The sequence below is a fragment of the Leucopleurus acutus genome, assembly GCF_964270905.1.
Source record: "Leucopleurus acutus genome assembly, chromosome: 4".
Taxonomy (NCBI): domain Eukaryota; kingdom Metazoa; phylum Chordata; class Mammalia; order Artiodactyla; family Delphinidae; genus Leucopleurus; species Leucopleurus acutus.
Window position 1 is genome coordinate 74,753,986 of NC_139146.1, and position 27,285 is coordinate 74,781,270.

General features: G+C 40.7%; 1 protein-coding gene and 1 long non-coding RNA gene across 3 annotated transcripts in view; one reads left to right on the plus strand and one right to left on the minus strand.

Moving 5' to 3' along the window:
- The window catches only part of LOC309961523, a 443,244-nt gene that overhangs the window by 102,226 nt on the left and 313,733 nt on the right, over nt 1-27,285 (minus strand). The gene's annotated exons all lie outside the window — the stretch shown is intronic.
- On the plus strand, nt 978-27,162 carry TMEM165 (transmembrane protein 165). 2 transcript variants are annotated; one of them, XM_082837723.1, is made up of 6 exons: nt 978-1,405; nt 12,392-12,617; nt 20,608-20,783; nt 21,339-21,521; nt 25,278-25,383; nt 26,114-27,162. In XM_082837723.1, the coding sequence occupies exons 1-6, from the start codon at nt 1,199-1,201 to the stop codon at nt 26,188-26,190; spliced, it is 975 nt and encodes a 324-aa protein (XP_082693849.1). In that variant the 5' UTR covers nt 978-1,198; the 3' UTR covers nt 26,191-27,162. The 2 variants fall into 2 exon arrangements, with proteins under 2 accessions (XP_082693849.1, XP_082693848.1); XM_082837722.1 differs by lacking the exon at nt 26,114-27,162 and having other exon boundaries at nt 25,278-25,811.

Here is a 27,285-nt window from a genome sequence, read left to right on the forward strand (position 1 = left end):
GTAGGTTTGTCCACTCTTCCACAGATTGTTTTGTTGGATTAATTTCTTGTTCCAGTATTTACTGATAACCTTCCTCAGTTCTTCACAAAGTACAGGCTTAATATATATAAAGTATTTATAATACTGCCTTGGCCTCAAGGTTAGCACAACCTTAGTCTCACTTCTGATAACTAAATAGCTCAACTTTTAAAAAATAAGATGTAAAAATATTCTCAACCAATCATCCTTTCCTATTTCCTATGCTTGCCCACCCCAATCCCCATCCTTCAAAAATCCTAAACACTCAATTTCAAAAGCCAAACATATTAAGAGGCCAGTCTAAGATAGGTGTGGCACAAAACACGTAAAACGAAAAGGCGTTACAGGAAAAGGGTAATGTTAGATGTTTTTGGTCTGGGGGCGATTATAGGCAAACAAACAACATCTAAAACAAGGCTTGAAATTTTTCTTGTTATTTCCTAAGTCTCATCTCAGAGGTTTGTTTTAAATAATCGCATCCTGACGCTCTAAGCGCATTGTCCTCAGTAGATCGCCGGGTCGGAGGCGGCACCGAGAATCGGTGAAGGAGTGCGGAACCCGGCTAAGCTGTGGCAGCTCCCGCAATTGCCACGTAGCCAGGGCGTTCGAACTACTTTGACATCTAGGAAAGGCTAAGAGACAGGCTGGACTGGATATTAGGGCAAAAGACTCAGGAGGGAACAAGAAGTAAAGAGCCGTGCGGTTCTGGGACGGTGGACAGACAGATGGGAAACGGGTCCCAGGTGGAGCGCGAGAAGGATGCGAGGCGAGGAAGGTCACGCAGCGACCTGTACCTCGGGAGCGTCGGGTCCAATAGGAAGAGGGCGCGAGTCGCACCTCAACCTGCCCGAGGACGTCACGACGCCGAGGCGGACGCCGGGCCAATGGGAGGCCATCACAGTCAGGGGCGGAGCCCGGAGGAATTGGGCCGGGCTGCGCTGGGACAGTTCGCGGAGTCGTGGGGCCACCGTGGGCGAGGAGAGTGCGAGTCCCCGGCCACGGTCGCCGGCCTGACCTAAGCCTCACGTCCGCCCTGGCTACTTCCCGCATGCTGCAGGCTCCTCCCTGAAAGGTGGCGGCTAGGCGTGGGGGACGCGCCCGGGGACGGCTCGGGGTCGAGGCTTCCAGTCGCCCGCACTTCCTCTTGAGGCGCCCGTGCGCGGCTGTCTCGGCGGGCGGGATGGCGGCGGCGGCCCGGGGTAGCGGCCGCGCATCTGCGCCCCGGCTGCTTCTGCTCCTGCTGTTTCCGCTGCTGTGGGCCCCGGCCGGGGTCCGGGCCGTACCCGACGAAGACCTCAGCCACCGGAACAAGGAACCTCCGGCGCCTGCCCAGCAGCTGCAGCAGCAGCCCGCGGCCGTGCAGGGCCCCGAGCCGGCCCGGGCCGAGGTGAGCAGGACGGGCCGGGTACCAGGCTCGCCGCCGCCGGAGCGCCGCCCTTGACGCAGGCTGCCAGCGGGGGGAGGGGAGCCCGGCCCCGGCTCCCTGGGGTGGAAGACCGAGGAGTGCGCTTTTCCCGGGTCGGGCCTGGCCTCGCCCGGCTCCTTATGGGGGGAGGGGAGGGGAGAGCAGAGCTGGGAGTCCAACTGTAAACCTTTAGCTCGGGAGGATAAAGATGCTGCTGAGGAATGGGCGTCTTGTTGATCAGATGTATTCTAGAGAGATGGAAATACTCATCCCAAGTAGAAAGTTTTTAACGGAGGGCAGCTGGGAGGCTTTTCGTATTCTCTGAGAATAATAACATGGGCCATTTCATTGTTGAAACAGACTATCCCAAGTTGTTTACCAAATTCAGCTTTGCACGACTTGTGATTTTTGCCAAATGTATATGGATAACGAAGCGTGACTCTCACTTTTTTAAAAACGTGCTCTGGCTTGCAGGAAGTAGCCTTAGGAATGCAGAGGAACAGTCAGTCTTTGACAGTAAGGAGTGCTGCAGCGGTGTGGGATGCCAAGACTAAATTTATAAGTGTACCAGAATCCTGCATTTTGGCCTTCACTAAGTAGATATTAATTAACATCTTAATTTATGTTAACAGAATCAGTCACTAGTGTTCAAAATCTCAGCAGCGTTTTTAAATTTAGTCCCAGTATGGGTCCTGTGCTTTCTCCTCGTTTCCAATTTGAATTCCTGAATCCAGGCCCTCTGTAGTGTCTTCAAGTAGGGGACCATTTGGCACTCAACCCTCCCGTTTCCACCGCAGGCTACCTTCAGCATGTTCCCAGGTAACTAAACTTCCTAAACATTGAATTCCATTTTCCTTCTCAGAAATCTTTAGTGAGTTTCCCGGCATAATGATTTCAGTCCAGCCTCTTCATCAAGATGTTCAGGTATTTTGGTGATCCGGCTCCAGTCAACCTCTCTAGACTTTTTAGTCCTCACTCCCTTGCGCAATCATATGCTGTACTCAAATCCAAGACATGCCATGTGCTCTGTTGCTAGTCTCTCCAACAAAAGGCCTCTAAATAAAAGGGCTTTAGTGAGCTTGAAGCCTACTGATCAGAACCTTTCCCACCCTTCAAGAACCAGCAGATATCTCCTCTTCATGAAGACTTCCCTAAAATTTCCGGGCAAAAAGTTATTTCTCTCTCCTGCCTGTCACTCGTGGGCTCAGCTGACCCGGCTCACCATTTCCACTTCTGAAATTGAACTGAAATGGTGATTCATGAAATTCATTCTTAGTGTTCATCATTTAGCTTTCTGCCACTTAACTCACTATCAGAAGTTTATTTTAAAGTGGTAAATATTTTGGGTTGTGTAACTTTCCAGGCCTTGCATTAAAGTTTTAGTCATATAGTGGTTTTTGAGATACAGATAATGGTAGGTATGCTTATCGATACCTTTTTAGACAGCTAGGAGAAATATAGTCGTGTAAAAAAAAAAGGCAGCAGTATCCAGTGACCATATTTAAGTGTCTTAAGGATGCTTGTCTTTAAAACTGGGGGTGTGAAGGGAAGGGACAGGCACAAGATAGTATGATTTTTGTCTTTACTATTTTGATATATTCTCTGTGGTTCTTCTTAGATAGGAATTTACTCTCTTTGTTCTGTATTGTAGTAGAATCTAATTATTTTGTTTTAATTATATTTTCACGTAACTTTTTGTTATGGCTCAAGTGTCTTTTTCCCTCTATGGTATTATAGTATATTGGAAGAGATTTTCCTTTCACATATTTTCTAAGCTATGTAATGTAAGTATCATTTGCTTTTTTTTTTGTCCACTTGGCAGAAGTAAAATATGGCCAGAGTTCAGTTTAATAGCCACGTAAGCAAGGATTCAGCATCACTGCATATCTGAAAGTTTCAACTGTTTTGCTTTGCAACTGCATGGAGCAGATCTTTTAAAAGGGTAGGATGTTTAAATATATGCTTTCATGCCACTGTGTGAGTGTGGACTTATGAAAATGGAGAGGAAAAAATGTATTGGTAAGCTTTCAAATACAAGATGTATTATAAAAATGTAGTTGTATTTTTTTTTTTTTTTTTGCGGTACGCGGGCCTCTCACTATTGTGGCCTCTCCCATTGTGGAGCACAGGCTCCGGACGCGCAGGCTCAGCGACCATGGCTCACGGGCCCAGCCGCTCCGCGGCATGTGGGATCTTCCCGGACTGGGGCACGAACCTGCGTCCCCTGCATCGGCAGGTGGACTTTTAACCACTGCGCCACCAGGGAAGCCCTGTAGTTGTATCTTATAGGGTGCTTTAAAGCAAGATTACTGAGATCCTTTCGTTTATGCAGTTTACTTCTAGTGACATACTCAGTTTTTTTTCTTATCCTTCCTTGGGCAGAGTATGTAGTACAAGAAGCATTAAGTCCCTTTAGTTGGGGGAAATCAGCTAGATTTAACAGAGGTAATTTATAATTTGCTGCGTATTCTGGAAGGGCCAGTGAAGGACTGCTCTCTTTGTGAAGCACTGTTGATAAAGCCACAGAAGCCTGTCACTCAACCCCGTACACATTCTCCTTACTGTATTTCTGCTTTACTGTTTCTTGGCATTTCTTTTGTCTATTATCTTCTAACACCAAGGCCTTCCACACAATATTTTAAACTTTCTTCCATTTTCATTAAGTTGCAGTCCTGCTCCATCCAGTCCAAACTCCCAATTCTAGCCTCCTTACAGCTAAGACTGATGCCAAGGGTATGAAGACCCTTGTCTTACTCATGATTGCTGTGTCAGAATGAAACGATCATGATGTTACTGCATTTATTTGTTGGTGTTCTGCTGTCAAAGCAATTCATTAAAAAAAAAAATCAGTGAAATTAAATACACTTAATACATTTCAAATGTCAAAATTTATAAATACATTATGAAACAGTAACATTCATAAAAACAAACCTGTTTAAAGATTCATTAAAATAAAAATGTATTTAGAAAAATGTAATTGTTAAATATATTATTCTAATATGAATTAACAGTAACATTCATAAAAATATTATTTAAAAAACAACAAGCTAGGGCTTCCCTGGTGGCTCAGTGGTTAAGAATCCGCCTGTCAATGCAGGGGACACGGGTTCGAGCCCTGGTCTGGGAAGATCCCACATGCCGCGGAGCAGCTAAGCCCGGGCGCCACAACTACTGAGCCTGCGCTCTAGAGCCCGTGAGCCACAACTGCTGAAGCCACGCGCCTAGAGCCTGTGAGCCACATCTACTGAGCCCGTGTGCCACAACTACTGAAGCCTTTGTGCCTAGAGTCCGTGCTCCACAATGAGAAGCCCGCACACTGCAAGGAAGGGTAGCCCCTGCTCACCGCAACTAGAGGAAGCCGGCACACAGCAATGAAGACCCAACCCAGCCAAAAATAAATAAATAAAATAAATGTATGGGAAAAAAAGTCAAACATCCACAAATAAAAGGTGATAGTGAAAATTTATAATAAAATATAATTTTATTTCCTTTTTTTTTTGTGTGTGTGTGTGTGTGTATGCGGGCCTCTCACTGTTGTGGCCTCTCCCGTTGCGGAGCACAGGCTCCAGTCGCGCAGGCTCAGCGGCCATGGCACACGGGCCCAGCCAGTCCGCGGCATGTGGGATCTTCCCGGACCGGGGCACGAACCTGTGTTCCCTGCATCGGCAGGTGGACTCTCAACCACTGCGCCACCAGGGAAGCCCTATTTCTTTATATTAATGCAGTCTTTTAAAACCAAGATTATCCATGGTGTCATTGTTTAAGTTACACGTGTATTTTTGTGCACATTTTTCCAATTTCTGAAAGGTTTTTCTGACTTCATATAATAAAGTAATGGCAAGGAGACAGTTCTGAGACAGTTCTAAGCGTTTTCCTATGACTTCTTTATCTTCAAATAATCTTACCTCTTGGGTGGTAACTTTTGTTGAGGGACTTTGTTTTTGCAGGGACATCAGTCTTTTTCTTGGTAGCAGGCTCTAGCTTTTGTTCCAAAGAAAGCATCTTCATCTTCTCTAGTTCATCACGTGTAGATGATTCTGATGCAGGTATCTGTATCAATTTCATTACAGTCACGTATGTGTTCATTTGAGCCCTGGAACTAAAATAGGAATTATTTTTTCATTGTTAATTGTTATTTTCATCTCCTGAAGAAAATGAAAGAATGAAAGGATACTCTCTAAATGAGGGAGCTTTTTAACAATTTTTCAATTTGGAACTAATTTTAACTTAAAGAGTTTTATTCAGTAAGTTTTTTGGTTTTGTTTTCTAATTATAAGTTGTTGACCCTGCTATCAGGATGTAAATAATTTGGGTTTCAGATCAAATTAAATGATCTGAGTTTCAGACCCAAATTAAAATACTGAAAGGGTGGTATTTGTACTAAGGAAAACACTGTGTTTCATTACTTTAACACTGTGTAACTGACTAGTTGAATGCCAAAATTGGAAATATAGTCACTGCTGCATGTGACTGCCCTTTACTAATCTAACTATTTGCTTCATTCCAGTACTTTCTGCCTTTCTTCTGAATTGGACAAAACGATCACCCTTTCCATATTTCTTTCTGTCCATGTGCCCATTCTCCTCTGACCTCCAGTACTTTCCCTACAGGATCTTTATTCTCTCCTTTTCTTTGGTTCCTTTCTATCTGCTTACACATGCCCACAGGTTTCTCCTGTTTGGAGGGAAAAAAAAAAAGGCCAATGACTTAACTCTACTTGGCTGCATTAGTTTCTGTTCTTCAGTTTTGTAAATGAAATTTTTAACTAGGGAATTAGCTGCTTTTTCACATTGCTTTAGTCTTCTGTTATCTGGCATCAGCCCATGTCTTTACATTGAAATTTCATTTTTGAAGGATACCTGTAACCTACTTAATTGCTGAATCCAGGGCTCTTTTTCAGTTCCTGTTTGACGCTATTATCTATCCACTTTTTTAAGACTCCTGATGTATCTTGGTTTGTATGAACTTGAGGAAATGGTTTAACTCTATTGGTTCTCAGCTTCTCCTTTTGTGTTAAGTTGGGATAACAGCTTTAAGGTTTTGAGTATCAAAACAATGCATATGGAAATGCCTGGCCTTTAGTTAGCAGCTCAGTGAAATGGTGATTGCCCCTAACTTGAACCATCTGTGGTGTTCTCCTTCCTTCGCCTCTAAATATCTAAGACAATTTTGTTTTCTCTTTTTTTCCCCCCTCCACACCTTCCTTAAATATAGACATTGTCTAAGGTTCATTTTTTCAATGTAATCTCTGCCTTTGCAAGACTAGCTGATAAATTCAGGTTGCCAGCAACCAAATACATACCTTGAGGCTGTGCTGGCCTAAACTCAGGTTTTCATTTCTGATGACTTCTTGGAAAACTTTATTTGAAATGCTTTTTATCCTCAGATTGAACATGTGTGGAACCAAACCCCTTAGTTTTATTCCTCTTTCCCGTATGCCTTATGGGAATATGAATAGCATCTTTGATTCTTTGCCTTTAAAAAATTCTGTTAATTTTTCTTTTTCATCATGTGCAGAATGTTTTCCTTTATTTTGTCTTCAACATTGGTCTTGTGCAGCAGACCTCCTACTTCTAATTAATTGGTCCAGTGGCCTGTATTCTCTATATTCTCTACTTTCTGTACCGATCTGTTAGTCACAGTGCCTTAATTACATTTGTGTCTTCTACTCAGAAACTTGAAAGGGCTTCTTGCTTGCCTCTAAGCTGGTCCATAAACATACAGGCTTTTCGGTCCGAGCCCAGTTTATCTTTCTTATCTTACCCCAACCATTCATCTGGTGGTTTACTCCCTGTTATCAGAATAAAGCCTGTATTTTCTCAAATTGTCAGTCCAGGGCAGAAGGAGAATGCATGTACCTGATGCATTTTGAAGTTAGCCACTCCACGAGTGACTAGTATGAATCCTGCAGCGCTTTCTGGGAGCCTAATGTAATGAACCTCAGAATCGATTCCTCCGCATTGGTCAAAGGTTGCCCCACAGGGGTTAACTCCTGTATACTTCTGGGTAGTGTAGTGAGTAAGTATGTGCACCGCGCTTACTTTCTGGTTGGATCTGCCTAAAGCTAGTTACAGCCTGCAAGGAATTGGTCCTCCCTAGCTGGAGTAAGAGATTGGGTCAAGAGATTTTTGAAGTGGTGCACGATAGGTGTCTTTAATCATGTGCATGGTGAAAAATCCAAAAGGTGCAGAAAAATGTAGAATGAGAAGTGTGTCACCTCCTCTTGTATTCTAGCTCAGGGGTCAGCAAACTGTAGTTTACCACTGACTGGGGTCAGCAAACTGTAGTTTACCACTGACTGCCTGTTTTTGTAAATAAAGTTTTGTTGGAATAGAGCCAGGCCATTCGTTTAAGTGTTACCTATGGCTGATCTCAGGGTGTAGCCTCAGAGTTGGGTAATTACCAAAGAAACTTTACGGTCCATGAGGTTAAATATTTGGCCCTTTAAGTAAAAGTTTGCCAACACCTGTTCTAGTCATCCTGGTTCCTTCCCTGGCCACTGTTACTGTGTCCTGAGATTTCCGGTTCATTAGCAACTGTGTATATACTTTATATACCTCCCTAACTCACCACCCCATAACATACATACAGTAACTATGTACATAAGATGTACTTTTTTCAACTTAAAAATGTCTTAGTGATTTTTTTATTAGTGTATATAAAACGTTCTTATTTTTAGCCCCGTAATATTCCAGTATATGGAGCTACCATTTATTTAACCAGTTCCTTATGGATGGACATTTAGTTATTTATGTCTCTTAATTATTACAAATGATAACGTTACATTTATATGCATTTCTAGGACAAAACGGTTAACTCCCTGAGTGTTCCTACCTCAAACTTTGTTCCAGTCATGTACTTGCTATGACTCATTGCCCACAGTATGCCTGCAGTTTGAGGGAAGTGGGATCCTTAAGGGGCTGGAGTTGTTGAGGTACGGCTTGCTCAAGAGGCTCTGCATAAGTTGGGGCTTGAGGAATGTGGATGAATAGGGGCATAATGATAGGAAGGTAGGAAGGGAAGCAGGACTGCGTGACTGAAGGCTTGTGTTACCCCAAAACTTGAAGTGTTCTTGAGCCACACTGCCCAGTACTACAGCCATGAGCCGTGTGGCAGTTTTTAAGCACTTGAAAAGATGTGGCAGGTCCAGACTGAGATGTGCAAGAGATGTGTGCAGTGAGTCGATACACACCGGTGTTTGAAGATTTGGTAAGAACAAAAAAAGAGGGTTAAATACTGATATCTCATTAGTCATTTGAAAAATATTCCTAGAGTAGTATTTTGGATATATTGGGTTAAATTAAATAATATTAAAAGTAATTTTATCTGTTTTTACTTTTTAATATCTGGCTACTAGAAATTTTATTTTATTTTACTGTTTCGGGCTGCACTGCGCAGCTTGCAGGATCCCAGTTCCCCAACCAGGATCGAACCCGTGCCCCTTGGAGTGGAAGCATGGAGTCCTAACTCCACTGGACCGCTAGGGAATTCCCTAGAAATTTTATTTTATTTTTAATTTTTTTTTAAATTAATTAATTTATTTTGGGCTTTGTTGGGTCTTCGTTGCTGCGCGCGGGCTTTCTCTAGTTGCGGTGAGCGGGGCTACTCTTCGTTGTGAGGGCTTCTCATTGTGGTGGCTTCTCTTGTTCCAGAGCACGGGCTCTAGGCACGTGGGCTTCAATAGTTGTGGCTCGTGGGCTCAGCAGTTGTGGCTCGCGGGCTCTAGAGCACAGGCTCAGTAGTTGTGGTGCCAGGGCTTAGCTGTTCTGCAGCATGTGGGATCTTCCCGGACCAGGGATCGAACCCATGTCCCCTGCATTGGCAGGTGGATTCTTAACCACTGTGCCACCAGGGAAGCCCCCCTTAGAAATTTTAAAAATTCATTATGTGGCTTGCATTATTTTCTGTTGGACAGTGCTGCTCTGGCTCATCCTTCATTAGGGAGGTTCACCAAGGTTCACTTTGGGAATCGGTATGTGATTAGATGGGACATGTTGGATAGTTACCAGAATTAAGTATTTGCATTTTATGTTCTAGGCATAAGAAGGTCATGATGAAATTAGTTTTAGGAAGATTCAACTGGTCACATTGTGGTGTGCTATAATAACTGACTGTAACTGAGTGCTTACTGTATATTAGGCACCATCCTAGGGGCTTTATGTGTAGTAATTCATTTAATCCTCACAACAACCTTGTAAGGTATAGGTACCCTCATCTTAGAGGTGTAACTTGAGTCACAGGGAGGTAAACTTACTGGCGCAGGGTCATACAATAACCAGTAATACCTTGGCTATGAACCCTGGAAGTCTGATTCCAGAGCCCACCTATTAAACCAGTACATTCTGTCACTCTGAAGGTGAATTAGAGAAAGGAGATGATCCTTGTACACAGTAATCACTTGGGCAGTTGATCGACAACAAGTGAATGAATGGTAATTTATCATTTTCTGCCCCTATTTATTAACACTTCAAGTTTTTTAAATCTTCTATCTTCATAATACCCTGGTACTTTTGTTTTAAATTCTTATCACACCATGGCTGGTGGCTGTTTAACACTGATTTTGGCTATCCAGGACGAGCTCAATATATAACAAAAACTGTAAGTTAATTTTTCTTGTGTTTTGTATATAGAAAGGTTTTAAGAATATGTAGTTTTGTTTTGCTTTGTGCTTGCAAGGCAAGTTTTATTCTCATCATTTCACAGAGGAACAGAGAGGCTAAGTAATGTGGCCACGGTTTTATGGCTGCGAATTATAAAACGATGAGAATTTGTGGTTTTGATCATTATTGTTTGTTTTTAAAAGTAAACATTTTCTGTTTGAGCTTGCAGCTAATTGGTTGTAAATAAATGTTTTAGGAATATTTATTCCTAAAAAATTTTCTTGGATTTCAGGTCCTAAATATTTTGCAATGAAACTTTTTCATTCAAAAGGTATTTCCAAGAGGAAAATGTTGCATTAGTGAAAGCTGAATGAAAATGCTTATATTTTTTATGATGCTTAATGCTCATAGGGTATTGGAAGAGACAAGAAGATCAGGATAGTTGGAATTAAAATGATAATGGAGAGAAAGCTAAAATCCCTTAAAATGGTACTTGCTTAATCAAGAGCTAGCTTCTGAGGCTGCCCTTTTGATTTAGCCCTCACACCAAGTATTTTCTAAATTGTTAAATTTCCCCAATTTTTAGCTCAGAGGTCTAGTCTGAGTAATGCTTAAAGTTTTCTGATCTTTACCGTGGAATTTGGGAGTCAAGTTTATGGCATGTGTTAAGGAATGACATGCACACTTAAAAATTTAGGATTTTATTCTTATCTCTGACTGGAGCCTTTGTGAATAAAAGTACTTCTTTTTATACTCTGTCCAAAATCACATACATTCTTGGGTTTCTTTTTCTTTTTTATCCCTCAGGTTTCTAGAGACTCATAGGCTTTAAAAATTAATTAAAGATAGGCAATTAAGATTGGAAGAGACCTTTAGAAGTGATTCCTTTAGTCCAGGGTCTTTCCCCCTAGGAACTAGTGATATTTTGGATTAGATAATGTTTTGTTGTGAGGAGCTGTCCTACGCATTATGTCCTGTCCGTAGCAGCAGTTCTCGCTTCCACCCACTAGATGCCATTAGTTTCCCTTCAGCTGTGACAAAAAAAAGTCTCCGGACTTTGCCAAAAGTCCCCTGGGAGACAAAATCGCCCTGGTTGAGAACCTCTGATGAGCACACTTTCTGTAGGTGGTGGTTCTTTTCTCTGGAACTCTCACATTGAGGGGGGAATTTGCTACACTCTCTAGAAGTCCATTTCAGCCTCTGGGGGCTCCTGTGGAGTAGAAATCTTTTGTGTGTGTTAAGCTACAACCTGCCATGCCACCTATAACTTTTTAGTTCTATCTCTAGGGACCATATAGACTTTCATCAGACTTTCTCAATTATTGGAACATAGGCACCCAGTCCTTCCTGGTCCCCTATGTGATTGTTTTAGAGACTGAGTTGGCAAACTTTCTTTTGTCTTGGGCCAGATTATAAATACTTTAGGTTTGGGCCACGTGTTTGCAGGCTACTTAAGGTCTCTGTTGCATAATTTTCTTTTCCTACTTCCCTCCATCCCTTTCCCTCCCTCCCTCCCTCTTTCTCTTTTTTTTTTTGCAAACCCTTAAAAAACGTAAAAATCATTCTCAGCTGGATTTACTCTTAGCTGTTGCTTGCCAGTCCTTGGCTTTAGAGTCTCTTTTGTCTGCAGTAATCTTCAGAGGGCAGTGCCTTCTTAAAATGTGGTGCCTCAGAGCCAGTACAGAACTTTGGGTAAGGGCTCTGCAGCACAGAAGATGGGCTTGTCACTAACTCTTTAAAGTGCTTAAAGTGCTTGCTGCCTTTTTGGAGCTTTGTCACATTTTCAACTCAGAATGACCTTAACACCAGCTGAGACTCTGGCTTATCTTTTTTATTAGGCCACATTTCAGCCTAGAATATTTTTAGTGTAGGACCAACCATATATCCAGCTATATTAGAGCTCATCTTAGCTAGAGGCAACTCTTCTTCTAGCCTGTTGAGAGCTTTCCGGATCCTACTTTGTTCTCGTAAGTGTTCATGAAATTTCTCTCAGCTTCCTGTTAAATGTTTGATAAGCATACCTTGGGTCTTACACACAAGTTATGAATAAAAATTTGAATGAGACATAGCTAAGAACTAAATCTCAACTCACACTTAGAAAACAAGGTAATTTTGATGTGTGGATATAGCTGGTCTCTACTTTTTTTTTTTTAATTGTTTCGTAGACTTGTACTTGGATTTCCATTGTAGCAGGCATCAATCAGAGGCTTCTGTCATTGCTAATGGCTTTCAAAGTGATTAGACAGTAAATAAGTCTAATGACCATGACAGAAAAACAATCTTAATTCACATACAAAATAAAATAATTTAAAATAATGACTTTTTTCAAAAAAGTAGCTGATAAATATGTATTTTTTTTTAATTTCAGAAAGGATTTACACCAGCTGCTCCAGTTCATACCAGTAAAGAAGATCCAGCTACCCAAACTAATTTGGGATTTATCCATGCATTTGTGGCTGCCATATCAGTTATCATTGTATCTGAACTGGGTGATAAGACATTTTTTATAGCAGCCATCATGGCAATGCGCTATAATCGTTTGACAGTGTTGGCTGGTGCTATGCTTGCCTTGGGCCTAATGACGTGCTTATCAGGTGAGTGCTTTTTCTTCCTAATGAGTTTATTGAATTAAAGAGAAAGCATGGTGGTATTAAGTCACTGAATCATTCAACTAGTTATATTGGAATTTGGTTCATGTTTCAGAACTTAGTAAGCAGAAAATGTTTACAGTACATAAATTCCTAAAAACGATATTGCACTTTTGAAATTAAATTTTTTTTTTTTTTCCCGCGATAGGCGGGCCTCTCACTGCTGTGGCCTCTCCCGTCGCAGAGCACAGGCTCTGGATGCGCAGGCTCAGCGGCCATGGCTCATGGGCCCAGCTGCTCTGCAGCATGTGCGATCTTCCTGGACCAGGGCACGAACCTGTGTCCCCTGCATCGGCAGGCGGACTCTCAACCACTGTGCCACCAGGGAAGCCCTGAAATTAAATTTTTAGCTATTCACAGTCAAGATGCATGCTCCTCATTTATTCACTAGTTTTTTGATCCTTGCTTTTGCTATGGCTATCCTTGCTTTTTTTTCTTTTTCCTTTTTAAGTCCAGAGAAATTTATATCTGATATCTTAGAAACAGGACGCAAGCAACCACAGAGAATTGTGTATTTTCTGTTGAAGGGCATTTGGTAATCAGTAGTGAGGGGTAATGTTCACAGTATTGTGTTCTGTTAAGCTATTCTTAACCTCTTACCCCAACAGTAGGGAATGAAACATTCTTAGATTCCCGGTTTATATTACTATTTGAGTTACTATTATATAGGCTTCAATTTTTCAAAGAATTAAGACCAGGAGAAAGTAAACTTAACACTACATAATTAAACATAGTTTAGTCTCTGATTCAAAAGCTACCTTGAGCCATGTAGTTGGATGGAAAATAGCGAGTTTTCCCCTTAGAGCCAGACTTGGATTGGAGTCTCATTCTGCTGTATATTAACTTAATGGTAAGTTACTTAACCTCTTTGAGTTTCAGTTCCCCATCTGTAAACTGGAGATAGTATCTAGCTGCCTCACAGGGTTGCGGTTTGTATTAAAATGAGATCTTATATTTCAGGTGCTCAGTCATTCACTCCTCTCTTTCAGCATGCCTTAGATTTCTCCTGAAACGCAGTTCTTAAAGTACAGGACAGGTTCTATTTCTGGATGCTTGTTAAAGTTTGTCTTTTTAAACCTACTATAATGAGTATTTTATTGAATAAAAAAATTGACTACTTTTCACATTTGGATATTAGCATTATTCATATTTCACACACAGAAATTTTCTCTTCAAAAGCAAATTTTGATTCTAGGAAATAGTGGAGCAGGTTGTAAATGATGAAGTCACTTGTTTGGAATGAGTTTGAATAATATCAGAGAATTTTAGTTTTGAAACTTCCAGCTTTGAGGATAAAGTAGAAGGCTGTCCTCTCTCCACCCATTCCCTCCTCAGAACCTGGCTCCATGCGTTCCCCCCCCTCTTCTATGGGTTTAGCTCCCTTCCCTCAGCGGTGAGTGGGGCTGGTCTCTTTCATGCTGACCCTTGGCCCACCTCCCTCTGGCTGCTGGTACTGACAGCTCCTCTCACCTGGACTATTTGAAGGAATGGGCTGTATCAGTGGTCTTCAAACCTCTTCCTTGTATATCTCTAAAATAATTTTGAAAAACTATACCCCCTCTCACTTTTCATCGTTAAGTTCAAGGAGTTTCAAAGATCTAATTTTTGGTATATTGTGTAGAATTGTTATAGTTGGTATTCTTTTTTTTTTATGTTTGTCTTATAAGTGTTTTAACATTTGTTACACAATATTTAAATTTATATTGCATTTGCAAACTGATTAAAAAAGAAATTTCAGACATCATACATTTTAAACACAGTCTTTCGAGATAGGTTAAACACTGCTTCCCCGGTCAAATCTGTTGACCTCATTTTTTTTCCCATCAGCCTGGTCACACGGTACCCATTCCCCCTAGATGGTTGAGTTCAGTTCCGGGGGAATTGCAGCAGTCTGTAAGCGTGGAGCCAGTGCTTTCCTCTGCAAAATTTCCGTTTGCCAGTGTTATTTCTTTCTTGTTAGCATTCCAGATTCGTTCCTAAACTGGCTTGCCTTTGGGTCCTGAGCCCTTTTTCTATGTTCTGTTTAGGAGCGTGGAGCTGCTGGGGGGTGGGGGGCAGGAAAGGCACGAGACCTGACGTCTTGAGCCTGGGGCTGAATCTAGCCTCTACTGCTTGCTCATCATGCAGACAGGAGCAGGTCACACGGCTGCCATTTGCTGAGTACCATCAGTGTGCATGATGCTTCAGGCCCGCTTCGGGACAACCCTTTGTCCTGCTACAGATGGACAAGCAGAAAGCAGAGACGTATTATGCACTCATGGCTCACAGGCAGTGGAGCTGGGATTCAAAGGCTGTGTCTGTCTCTGAATCCAGGGGTTTCTGATGGTTTTCTTCAGGGTAAGAGGTTCTGCAGGGGGAGGTGGATGAAGGCTGGAGGCTGCACAGTCAGGGTGGCTATGGGCCCCCAATCCTTCCTCTGGGAACAATTTACTGTCATCTGTTTGCTAATTAAAATTTTATTGGGAAAAGGTTTGAAGCTTAAAAGTCACTGGGAAATAACTATTTTTACTCCATTATGACTTTCTAAGTTATTTAAGCTCCTGGAGAATCTTTGTCTGCTGTAAACTCAGGATACTGATAGTAACAATCCTTACAGAATTGTAAGAAAGATTAAATGAAGTAAAACAAGCAAACCATGTTGTATAGGATGGTTAGTTCTGTAAGTTAGTTCTCTTCCCCCTTATCATAAAGAGGCTTTGCATCTAGGTATGGTTCACCTGTGCCCAGGGCACAACTGAACCATTTATTTGGATGTTTTCACATGATTTACAAAAATGGCCAATTAATTCAACAAGTACTTGTTTAGAACCACCTGTGTGCCTAGAAAAGTGTTGGGTCTGTGGCCAGGCATGCGTGGTGGAAGGGGCACGGGCAGCCAGTAGTGCGGAGGCTGTGAGAGGCGTCTCCTCCTGCCCCGTCCCACCCTGAAGAGAGCTTCGATGTCTGAACAGCCTCCATCAGGCATTCTTGTCTTTGGCTGTTTTCAAAATTTCTCACTAAAATTCAAAGCCGTCAAGAGAGGCAACTTCTCAGTTTTTGTGAGTTCGTTCCTTAGGAGGAGTGACTATAGAGAAACCCAGGGCAGATTTGGAAGAAGGCCTGAGAGGAAGGAGAGCGATCAGCGGGGAGGTAGGAGCAGCTGTAAGTCAACATTGATTTCCTTCCCGACTCAGCCAGGGTGGGCCTGCACCAGCTGTCCCAGGGCTCGGGCCTACTTGGCCTGTTCTTGTAAAATACACCTAATGGAATCTAAATACCATTAGCAATTTGATACTTACCATCACTGCCACCATCATTCCTTTAAAAAAACATGAGTAAACTCTGCTTTAACATCTGGAAATTTACATTGTTCTTTTTCCTCTGTTAATTCTTACTTTCATTTACTTTCCTCATACAATTTTACTCTAACGATAAGTTTTTTGCTTGAAAATCTTTTATGGATCACACTGTCATTTATCTGCAGCAAAAATACGCATTTAAATTGAACTTTAGAAGATGGTGAAAATTTCCTTTGTTAAGTCTAAATGTTAACATTTATCGATTGAGTTATAGTTACTAGCATACAGTTTGATTACTAGCATACAGTTGATCAAAGCAAAATATATCACAAATTTAAGTAAACATTTTTTAAAAGTTGGAAATGCATCTCTTAATGAGATGATAGAACTGTTCTTTTAAAATTAGTTTATATGTCCATGGATGATAATTATTGCTAGAATGAATCTAGGTTTAGAATCAATTCTGGTCTTTCTAAAAAAAAATAGATATAAGAGCTGAGAAATTTTATTCACATAAGTAGACAGGAAGGAATTTTGTTATAGCCACGTCACTCAGTTCATTGAACTCCTGGGTTATATATACGCTTAAAATCACATACTGGTCTATCATCAGGAGATTTTAAATGATTTACCAACTGACAACTTAATAAGGTCTTCTGTCAATTTTGTTAGAAGCAGAGAGTTGGAAACCATCGAGTATACCAAAAAGTGTTTTTCTGAAATTCATCAAATGACTGTTCTTATATATGTTTAGTCTTTTACTTAGAAGTATTGGGTTGGCCAAAAAGTTCATTCGGATTTTTCTGTAACATCTTGGGGAAAAGCCCAAACTTTCTGGCCAACCCAATTCCCTGTTTAATTGGATATATTTAGAAATGGTTGAGAAAATTGAAATATTTTTATTTTCAGCGTACTTTCACCAATAAATGATTTCATCTTAAAAATTGTATCAGATCACATGTTTAAAATCTATTTTCCTGGAGCCTTGGAGCCACAGATTTAGCTCATTCAATTTATGGAAGATGTCTGCCACACTGCCTAATTGCCATGGCAGTTGCTCCACAGTGAACCATCTAAGTCAGGCTTATTTTCTGTCAGAAGACATTTACTTGGTTTTCGAATTTAATAAACATGATATATGTCCCCATGGCAACTAGCTGTTTAGAATTCTAATTCTAAAATGGTTGGCTGGCCAGATTGGGCCTGGAACCCAGCTCGGTGTGAGCTGCCTGGGGAAATAAGCCACTGGGATTTAGTATCTTTTCTGATGCTCTCTTTGCCTTAGGGAAAAGCATCTCCCTGGTTGGAGGATGAAGGAAGCACAATTTCTAAGTAAAAAGTATTCCTACTGAGGTCCAAATACCCTATTTCTCGTCCATGACCATTATTTCCGGTGCCTAAAATGCCATTATTTCTAATGCCGTGGCCTTATAGGAAACTTGTATAAGACAGGGAAGACCCAAAGCCCCGTCTCTGGTTTATGATGCCTTGACTGGGGATACCAGTATTTCAGACCCTCTCTTTGGTGCCCTAGGACATCTTTCCATACTGTGGGAAACGCACCATAGGTGCTGGGTGAAAGGCATCTTTGTAGAGTGAGCAGAGGGCAGCTGTGAAGAAGGGACGTGAGAAAGGAGAACCCGCACAACTCCTCAGCTACAAGCATGTTTTCAGGCAGATGAGTTTTAGGGAAAAGTACCCATGGAAGTTGAACTTCTGCAAATAGATTCTTTCACAAACTGTTCATCCGTGTCCCCCGGAAAGTCTGTGTTTTAAAGGCTTCAGTAATCAGCTTTCGTTATTACAGAGTTCAATTTTCATTTTAATGAGCCCCTCAGGCCACATTCATGGGCATTCTCATCCTTTTATTCTCTTGGCTTCTAAGATGCCCCCTGCTTTGAGTTATAGTCTAATCCCTCTGAGAAAAAAAAAACAAACTGTACCATAAATATTGATATTCCCCACAGTTTTATCCTTGGGCCATTTTTTCCCCTCACACTAATGTTCTTGTGCCAAGTGTTTTCAGTTTAATTACTTGTAAATCAGTGATTTCTGACTTGATGCAAATCACTTGCTTAAAGAGAAATAACCTCTCCTTGTTCACAGAACCAAAGTACTCGAGTGTCTGAGGAAAGACTTCCAAGAAATGAGGAAATTGAGGGACAGCAACCAGGGGAAGAAGAACAAGGTTATAGTGCCAGATCGTTTTTTTCTCTCTATGGAGATGTCAAGGCAGAAAACATGGGATTGTGTCAGTAAATAGTTCTTTTAGATTATCTGAAGGTAAAAGGAAAGCCAAATTTAGGAGATTTTAAAAGGTTTGCTACGTCGCTTTTTAAAATTTTAAAAACCTTTTATGGAAAATATTTTAAATTTACAAAGTTGCAAAAATAAAATAGTATAAGAACACCTATATACCTTTTATCCAGATTCACCTGTTGTTAACATTTTACCACATTTGCTTTAGCATTTGTGTCCTATCCCTTTATATCTGAATAAAATTATGTGTATACACACATAATTTATATATCTCTAGGTATATAATATATGTACATATACACACAGTTTATATATCTATAGAGAAATAAAGTACATAGACACATATCTTTATAGACATTGATACATTACTCTATCATCCATATTTTAATTTTGTCAGTTGATCTAAAATATTCTCTCTAGCACTTTTTTCCTTCTTGTAGAGAATCTAGTCTAGGTCAGGTGGTACATTAAGTTCTTTTCAGTCTTTTAATCTGAAATATTTCTGTAGTTTTTTCTTATGTATTCTATAATATTTTTCTAAGGTACATCCCCCTCCCCTTTAACGGGCTGTTCCTCATTTTGTGTTTGTGTGATGTTTCCTCATGACTAGTTTGAGGTTATGCATTCTTGACTAGAACACTGTATAGGTGATGCATGTCCCTCTTAAAAGAGTATCACATCTGGTAGCACATGATGCCCATTTGTCCCTCACTGACGATGTTAATTTTGATCACCCTGTAAGGATTTCTCTTTGTATACTGTTTTTCTTCTTCCCTTGCAATTAATATGTAATCTTTAGGGAGACACTTTAACACAATACAAATACGCTGTTCCCCATAGTTTAGCGTCAGTAGATGATTCTTACATGATCTGAACTTCACCTTGACGCTTGCAAAATGATGGCTAATTCCAGTACCCCATCCACGTTTACCAGTGGGCCCTGGCATGCTACTCTAAGATAAAGAGCTCACCCCACCTCCCATTGGTTTGTATGTTTATTATCAATATAAATTCATGAACTCCTTTTTTTCAGTGGTTTATAATTAATTACTTAACTATATTGTTCCTTAAATGGTCCCAGATGTGACGGCTAGGAGCCCCTCCAGCCTGACTCCTGTGTCCTTGTGACATGCTATTATGTGTTTTTGTTCTTCCTTACTTTCTAGTATAACAGGATAGTGCAGGCTCATCTTGTACCTGCTTTGCCCAGTCCTAGAATTAGCCATTTCTCTGAGGAGCCTTTTAGTGGGGAATGTATTAGAAATCAAGATCTGGGTGCAAAGTTGACTCATTGTCATTGAGATGTCTTGGCTTCTTGGCCTTCTCAGTGGACGGAACTAGAAAATATATGTCTGTATTATGTGTGTGTGTGCGGGTACATATACACACGTACCTATGTAACTTGGATACAGATACGCACATAAGCATAGGTTTACGTTTCTAAACATGATTTTAAAGTCTTTTTCATTTTGTAATATAATGAAGCAAGGAATGCTTTATCTATGCAGTTATATTTTTGATGTTCAGGCAGTTTTGTAAGTGTTGTGCCCATTTTATAAAAAGAGCTGGTGAAGTAAAGAGTAATTGCATTTGTTATATATATGCAAATACCCTCTGGCCTTTCCATAGTTTTTAATTACTAACTTCATATTACCAATGTGAATGTGTTTCACAGGTAGGATTTAGGTTCTTGATATATCGATAGTTCCAAATATAGTTTTTTTGTATAATTTATACAATTGTTCCTCTGTACTTGATGATAGGAAAGCATAGTACTGAATAAGTTTGTCTGTTATGTTACATATGTGAGTTTGTATGGCTATATATGTATGTGTATCTGTATAGATATGGAATTATTAGTTTTCTTTCATAAGATATACTTATTTTTAAATAGTTGCAGAGTTTGAATAATGCCACATGAGTATCTTGTCGTGATTCTTCACTACAGAAGTTTGTAATTTAAAGATTTGTGATGAAGAAATATCACATAGGGCAGTGGCATAGCTTCCAGGTTATTAGATCATGGGATCCGTAGAGGGCATCAAAGTTAACCTCCTAACTAAAGTTCTGTGCCCTGCACGACCTGTGGCGAGCCAGCCCCTGGCGGGTGTCTGAAGAGGAGATGATCATCTCATGAGAGATACGTGTGCAAGCCCTGCCACCTCAAACTGCACCACTGATTGCTTGCTAAGCTGTGATGAGTCATTGGCTAGAGCTAAGGGTTCGATAGTGGTGGAGGAAAAGAAGTGGAGTTTAGGGTTATTATGTAATAGCTGAGCTTCTAATGTGAACCATTTTCCCTTTAAAACAGTGGTAAATGATGACTTCTGAAGTTAACTGTTTCTTTGGTTGGTGTATAATGTGCTAATTAACCAATACACTGTTGCACTTCCTTGCAGTTCTGTTTGGCTATGCCACCACAGTCATCCCCAGGGTGTATACATACTATGTTTCAACTGCATTATTTGCCATTTTTGGCATTAGAATGCTTCGGGAAGGCTTAAAGATGAGTCCAGATGAAGGTCAAGAGGAACTAGAAGAAGTTCAAGCAGAATTAAAGAAAAAAGATGAAGAAGTAAGTCAGAGCACTGTTAAACATCTGGACCAAAAAGGCACTCAACTATTAAGAGTAAACACTATCCAGAGGTTTTCCAATAGTCATCCATATCTGTGATGTGTGTGGGCTACACAGAAATAGCTTATTTTGTTTAGTTTCCGTTCTTACATCTGGCTGTGATAGGACTGGGTTAGTGTGATTGTGGTAGAGAAAGGACTCGGGGATGAATACTGAACACCTGTAATCAAGTTCCTTAATTAGACTGACTCTAAGCTCCTGAAAAACAGGAACTGCAGTTTATAATTTTACCTGTTTCCTTCCACAGCATCTAGGATAATGAGTGATCAGTTAATATTGTTTATTTCATTGGGAAGAAATGGAAAAATTGAGAATATAGCATTTGTTGCTATGTGAGACCAGTGGTTCAAAAGAGAAGTTTGGGGTCACATAACTTTAGTTTCTCAGAGCATATTCCCATGGAATTTAAACACTGTTTAAAAGAAAGATTAAGTAATTTTGTGCTCTATTGACTTGGTTCCTAGAATTAATGTCTTTTTTTTTTTTGAAATTTAGTTTCAACGAACCAAACTCTTAAATGGACCAGGAGATGTTGAAACGGGTACAAGCACAACAATACCTCAGAAAAAGTGGCTGCATTTTATTTCACCCATCTTTGTTCAAGCTCTTACATTAACATTCTTAGCAGAATGGGGTGATCGCTCTCAACTAACTACAATTGTTTTGGCAGCTAGAGAGGTGAGTGGTACTTGGAGACTGCTTCTGTATTAAAACTAAGCATAACTAATGTTACTTTGCTCCAGAGGTCACGGGACAGAGTCAGGGTGGGTCAAGGGATGACTTCATATGCTAGACTGTTTTAGATCTAATTACGCCACCGCTCTTTAAAACTGACCTTCTCCCAGTTTCTACAGCCGGTCAGATTACTCTCTTTTGACTCCTCTTCCCTTCAATTTTGCCAAAATGATGGTGTGGCAGTTGTTTTGGCTTAGTTTTTTCTTTTCTCAGAAACTTCCTTTGTATACTTTATGTTGAGAACATAAATGGTATATTATTATTGAAGGCCAATTTGGCAATAAATACCTAATGCCTTGAAAGTAGATATCTTTGGCTTCTTCTGTTCCTTGCGCTAAAAAACTAATTTGAGTGTTGCAGAGGTTACTTAGAAAAGTTGTTAAGTCTTAGCCCCAGGTTACTCAGTCCTAGGATGTTAAGCCAGACGAGACTTCAGATTATCTCGTTCTAGCCTTTGCTCTACAGATAAGATCCTGAGGCCCAGAGAGGCTGGGTGACTTGTCCGGGGACAGAAGCTAGTTGGTAGCAGGGACGAGGACTAGAGCCGAGGCTGTCTGCCTTCTAGGCTTTTCTGCTGTATCTTCTTCATAGTTGTCAGATGCCACTCTGTAAAAGATAACTGTTTGTTGAGAAAATGTTTAACCCTCATTTCTTTTGAGGGGAGTAAAGTTTTACGTGAGGTGTCTGTTATTGTTCACACTGATTGAGGTCTCCTGAAGAGACGGTTGTGGGATGGAAGGCTGCTGCTGCTTTTCAGCTCTTCTTGATCTTAACTAATGCTGTTTCTTATATTTTTGTATCTATGAGATTACATTGTTTTTAATCAGATGGTAAGATGTTTAGATAGCAAGCTTGATTTGAATTTATTTTTAACTCCTAGGAAATATCTACCATAAAAGAACAAGTTCCTCAACATAGGCTGCAGTTCAAAATATAAAAAACAAGAGTTGAAAGCCAGGGCTAAGATAGTTGAGGATAGGCTGTTTTGTCAGAGAAGCCTCAAAAATGCGGAAAAAAAGGAACTCGATTTTTCATTTGAGTCCCGTATTTAAACATAAGCTTCCTTTTAAAATGTCATTTTAATGGCTTTGACCTATATTTTTCTTGGTCTCCAGCCTTTTTTATTGGCATTCAGATTGTCAGAATCGGGACTTGAAAGCAAGTGATCATTCTGTGGCGGTTGGTTCTGCCATGTGAGCTGTCGTGACGGCAGAATCATTGCATTTTTCTTAATACTGTCGTCTAAGCGGCACGAGCGACTTGGGACAGGCTTGAGACTCCCTGAGCCCCCAGGGTCTGCTCCCTGCCAGCAGTGCGGCACCTGCGGCCTGGGGTTGAGTCTCTGGCCATGCGAGCACATCACTGCAGCGTCTACATCCGGGGTGGCTCTGAGCTGAAACAAAGTGATGCACATAGGGTCCCCACTGTGGGGAGCATTCAGTGTCAGCCACCTTCCACACTGCAGCACCACGGGCGCATGCAATGGGCTCTTCATGAGCACAGATGCAGTTGTCTTTGTTACTTTAATCTTCCTAATTTTTTTTGGTAACTTTTTTGTATAACCCATGCAGTAGTCTAGTCCAGTCCATTTTAGTCTGAACTTCATTTCTGCTCCCAGTAGAACTCAGTGTTCTCAGTTTGGATGTCACAGAATCCTAGTATCCTTTGAGATGTTAATGGGTACTAAGCAAAAAAAAAAAAAAAAAGAGGAAAAAGTTTCCAGGGTCAAATAGATTTGGCAAATAATATATCCTGGTTTTTTTGTTTTGAAGATGGAGTATACAAAATACCAAAGACTCTGAAAAATCCTGTATTAAAGGAACCATTTAATTTTATTTAAATCCAGTGATTTTTTCAAGTGTCACTTTCAAATAGAATGAAACCATCTTCTGGGATATTAGTTTTAGAGGTTCTAACAGAATTTAGGAAATGTGGTCCCACTCTTCCATTCCTCACAGACAGTTTCCAGCTCTCTCCATTTCCCCAGTCCACACACACACTGCCCACCCCAGCAAACAGGCATCCTGCCACTTCACAGAAGAAAGCAGAGGTCATTGTTTCTTCACTGCCACCCATCACAGTGGGTCCTTTCCCACCTGTATTCTGGATTCCAGCCCCCGGTGCTCCCACTTAAAGCTTAACTCTTGGCCTTTCTTCCAGCCCAATTTTGCGAGCATATGCACAAGTTTTTCTCATCTAAAAAAGTTTTACCTCTTCCTCAATTCTGCTTCTCTTCCAAATATAAGCCTCTTCCTCCCCCACTTCCCTCAGTTTCAGAGGGCTTGGCTGTGATGGGAACAGGAGTTGGCTCTACTCCCTTGCTTACTAAACCCACTGGGCTCTAGTTTCTGACTCACCGGTTGATTTGGTGCTTTAAGTTCACTGCAGCCACCAGTGGGGCTTGCCGTGGTCATCTTGGGAGGCTAATTGCTTGGCCACCTGTTCAGTCTCCCTTGGGCTCCTCTTCCCCTGTCAGCTCTTCAGTGTTGCTTTCCTCATGATCGTATCGTCAGCGCTTTCCTACATTCTCTCCTGGGGTTATGATGTTCAGTCCCATCACTTCTTTTCCATTGAACTCAACTGATTCTTGAACTTCTCTACTTTTAACTCCTTTGTTGGCAGCCACAAACCCTTTCTCCCTTGCTTCCTCTACCTTTTAAATCACATTGGTATTGCCATAATTCATCTAGAGAATTATGGGTGAGGAACTCAAGTGTCAGGCCTGATTTTTTCCATTCCTGTCATTCACTTACCACTAAGGTATATCAGTAGTGCCTCAGTTTCTCTCGAATCCATCTGCTTTTCTCTGCCTAGTCTCCCATGCCAATCCATGCCAGCACTGTCTCTTCCCAGGGCTATTGCTGTAGCCTCTCGATTGATCACTTTGCCTTCAGTCCTCTTCCCCTCCAGTGCACTCTCTAGACTCGACTTTTAAAGCATAACCTGTCTGTCACTCCCCAGATAAAAACCAGTGTCTTAAAAAGTCTAAACTCTAAGCTTGTACGGGTCCTTCATGACCCAGCCCCCTCCTACCTTGATGGGACTTCTCCTCTTGTGACTCACTGGTTCTCTCTAGAAACACTCAAGTGCTCCGCAGCTGCCTCTTGCTGCTGGCCTGCTGCCAGGTCAGGTGCTCCCGCTTGTGCTTCAGGGCTGTCTTTTCTGGAAAACTTTCACTGGTCTTCCCAATCTGAGTGCCTCCAGTTTGCTTTGGTGGCAGGTGTTTACTGAATGAATACTGTGTCCTGACACTGAGGTAAAGCACTGGGACACAGTGGAGACTGAGAGGCAGGGTCTCTGTTCTTAGGAAGTACAGTGAGGCTACGCTCTTATGTAGTTTCTAGACAGTATCAAATACTGCCTGAGGGAAGAGGTGTCTAGGGTACGTCTCCTTAGCACTTGTCACTTAAGAGCTAAATATTGCCTGTGAAGTAAGTTCAACAACTGCTGAAAGGTTGAATTAGGTTACTTTGATCTACATTGATTTGAGTTTATTCTTCTTTTATCTCTAGTCCTAGGTATAAATGGAACATATTCTTTCAAGCAGCCATGACACTTTTCATAAATTATACAGCTAATTCATAGAATTGTTTTATGCTTTTTTTGTTGTTGTTACTGACCTCTATTTTCATTGCTTGATGGTTATCTTTCTCAGGTAGCAGTTTCAACCTTGGTTTTAAATTAATGGTATGTTTCCAGGACCCCTACGGCGTAGCGGTGGGTGGAACAGTGGGACACTGCCTCTGCACTGGACTGGCAGTAATTGGAGGAAGAATGATAGCACAAAAAATCTCTGTCAGAACTGGTAAGTCTTTTTTTCTTTTTTTAATTAGAAAGAAAATTCCATTTATTTTAACTTTTAGAATCACTGAGGTTAGAAAAGAGAACGTGTTTCTTCTGAAGCAGACTTGGTCTTTGCTACGATAATCTCTTAGAGGTCCAACGTACTGGCTCTGCTGTGGCAAACATGGACTGTTTTTCACTTGGAGGTGTTAGTAAAATACAGAACCATCTCAAAGCATTACTGGATTCATAGTAGCTTTCTGTCAACATATTTAAGTCAGTGAAACAACCCTGTGGAAATACGAGAACTTTTTAGCTTTGAAAATGTGTCTTCGGGATTGGCAATTATAGATGGAGACCATATTTACTGATTCAGCTGAAAATTTCCTACGTAGCTGATAGATCTTAAAGATGGAATAAAAATAGTCTCTTTGGTGGTCAGAAGTTGTTGAAAATTCTCTTTTATATAATTGGCTTTTAAGATGAGTTATAGTTCTATTGTTGCTTGTCAGCACTGTTTCAATTTAATAATTCTGTTAGTAAAAGAGTGCTGGAAGATAAACTGATTCTTAACTGTTCACAGTCGGGCATGTTAAGTATTTTGCTGTGGAAATGAGGTTGAAGTGTTTCTAATTTGTTCAAGTATTCCTAATTTGTTTTTAATATTAGTTTACTAGATTAGAAGACTAATAGGCAACATCAGGGCTTATTTAGAGGAATTTTGCCTTAAATTTTTTTCTGTTCTCTTACAGTGACAATCATAGGAGGCATCGTATTTTTGGCATTTGCATTTTCTGCACTATTTATAAGTCCTGATTCTGGTTTTTAACATGATACTGTTCATTTATATTTAGTCTAAGATAGGTGAACTATGTACATAGTGTATATTATAACTAAAAGTGATGGAAAATACTGTATTTTGTAGCATTGATTTGTGAGTTTGACCCACTTAATGAAGTATTATGTCCAAGAGAAATAATCACTGATTCTATTTGCGAAATGGATTTTTAAAAAAAAAAAAACAACTGATATCTAAGTGTGGATTTTTTTCTTTTCTCCAGCTTAATTATGTGAATATGGTCTCCTTTTCTTGGCTGGGGCGAGGTGAGGGTAGTATATAGAGAGCCATTGTTCGGCAGGGGGCCTGCCACTTGATTCTCTTTCAGCACTGACCCCTTTGCAAGGACTATGAGTTTTGTCCTGAATAACTGAGGTGTTTTACGACGTTTGTTTACCTTAAAATTTTTCCTGGGGGAAAGAATGAATTAATTTCTATCATCTATCTATCTTTTAAAACATTTTCCTGAGCCAGTAAGCAGTGGTTTATCAGAATAATCAGAAGTCTTTTCAAAATTAGGTTTTTGGGGCTTCCCTGGTGGCACAGTGATTGAGAGTCCGCCTGCCGATGCAGGGGACACGGGTTCGTGCCCCGGTCCGGGAAGATCCCACATGCCGCGGAGCGGCTGGGCCCGTGAGCCATGGCCGCTGAGCCTGCGCTCCGCAACGGGAGAGGCCACAACAGTGAGAGGCCTGTGTATCACAAAAAAAAAAAAAAAATTAGGGTTTTTGTTTGTGTGTTTTTTTTAAGAGCAAGGGAAATGTATTACTGTTAATAACATGACAAGAATTGTCTGCCAGGTCCATTCTTTTTTTCAATTGGGTAGGAAGCCCAATATAATAACAGTCAGTCAATATTTGACCATGTGGAATTACCAAATTAAAAGAGAATACCGTGAGTGTATTCATATTTTTTCTATATTGAATAAACAATGTAACAAAGATACAACATAAATAAAAAAGTGATATGACCAGTGCTTGTTTTTCCTTGTGTGTTATGCAAGTTCATAACTCTAATTTATCAAATCATTAACATTTATAGACCAGTTTCTAAAGCTGATATAAAAAACAGTAGCAAAGCATTGTT

Coding starts and splice junctions, on each gene's coding strand:
- TMEM165 (XM_082837722.1), top strand. CDS start 1,199: ATGGCGGCGGCGGCCCGGGGTAGCGGCCGCGCATCTGCGCCCCGGCTG. Junction 1,406..12,391: donor CCGAGCCGGCCCGGGCCGAG/GTGAGCAGGACG, acceptor TTTTAATTTCAG/AAAGGATTTACACCAGCTGC. Junction 20,784..21,338: donor TAAAGAAAAAAGATGAAGAA/GTAAGTCAGAGC, acceptor TTTGAAATTTAG/TTTCAACGAACCAAACTCTT.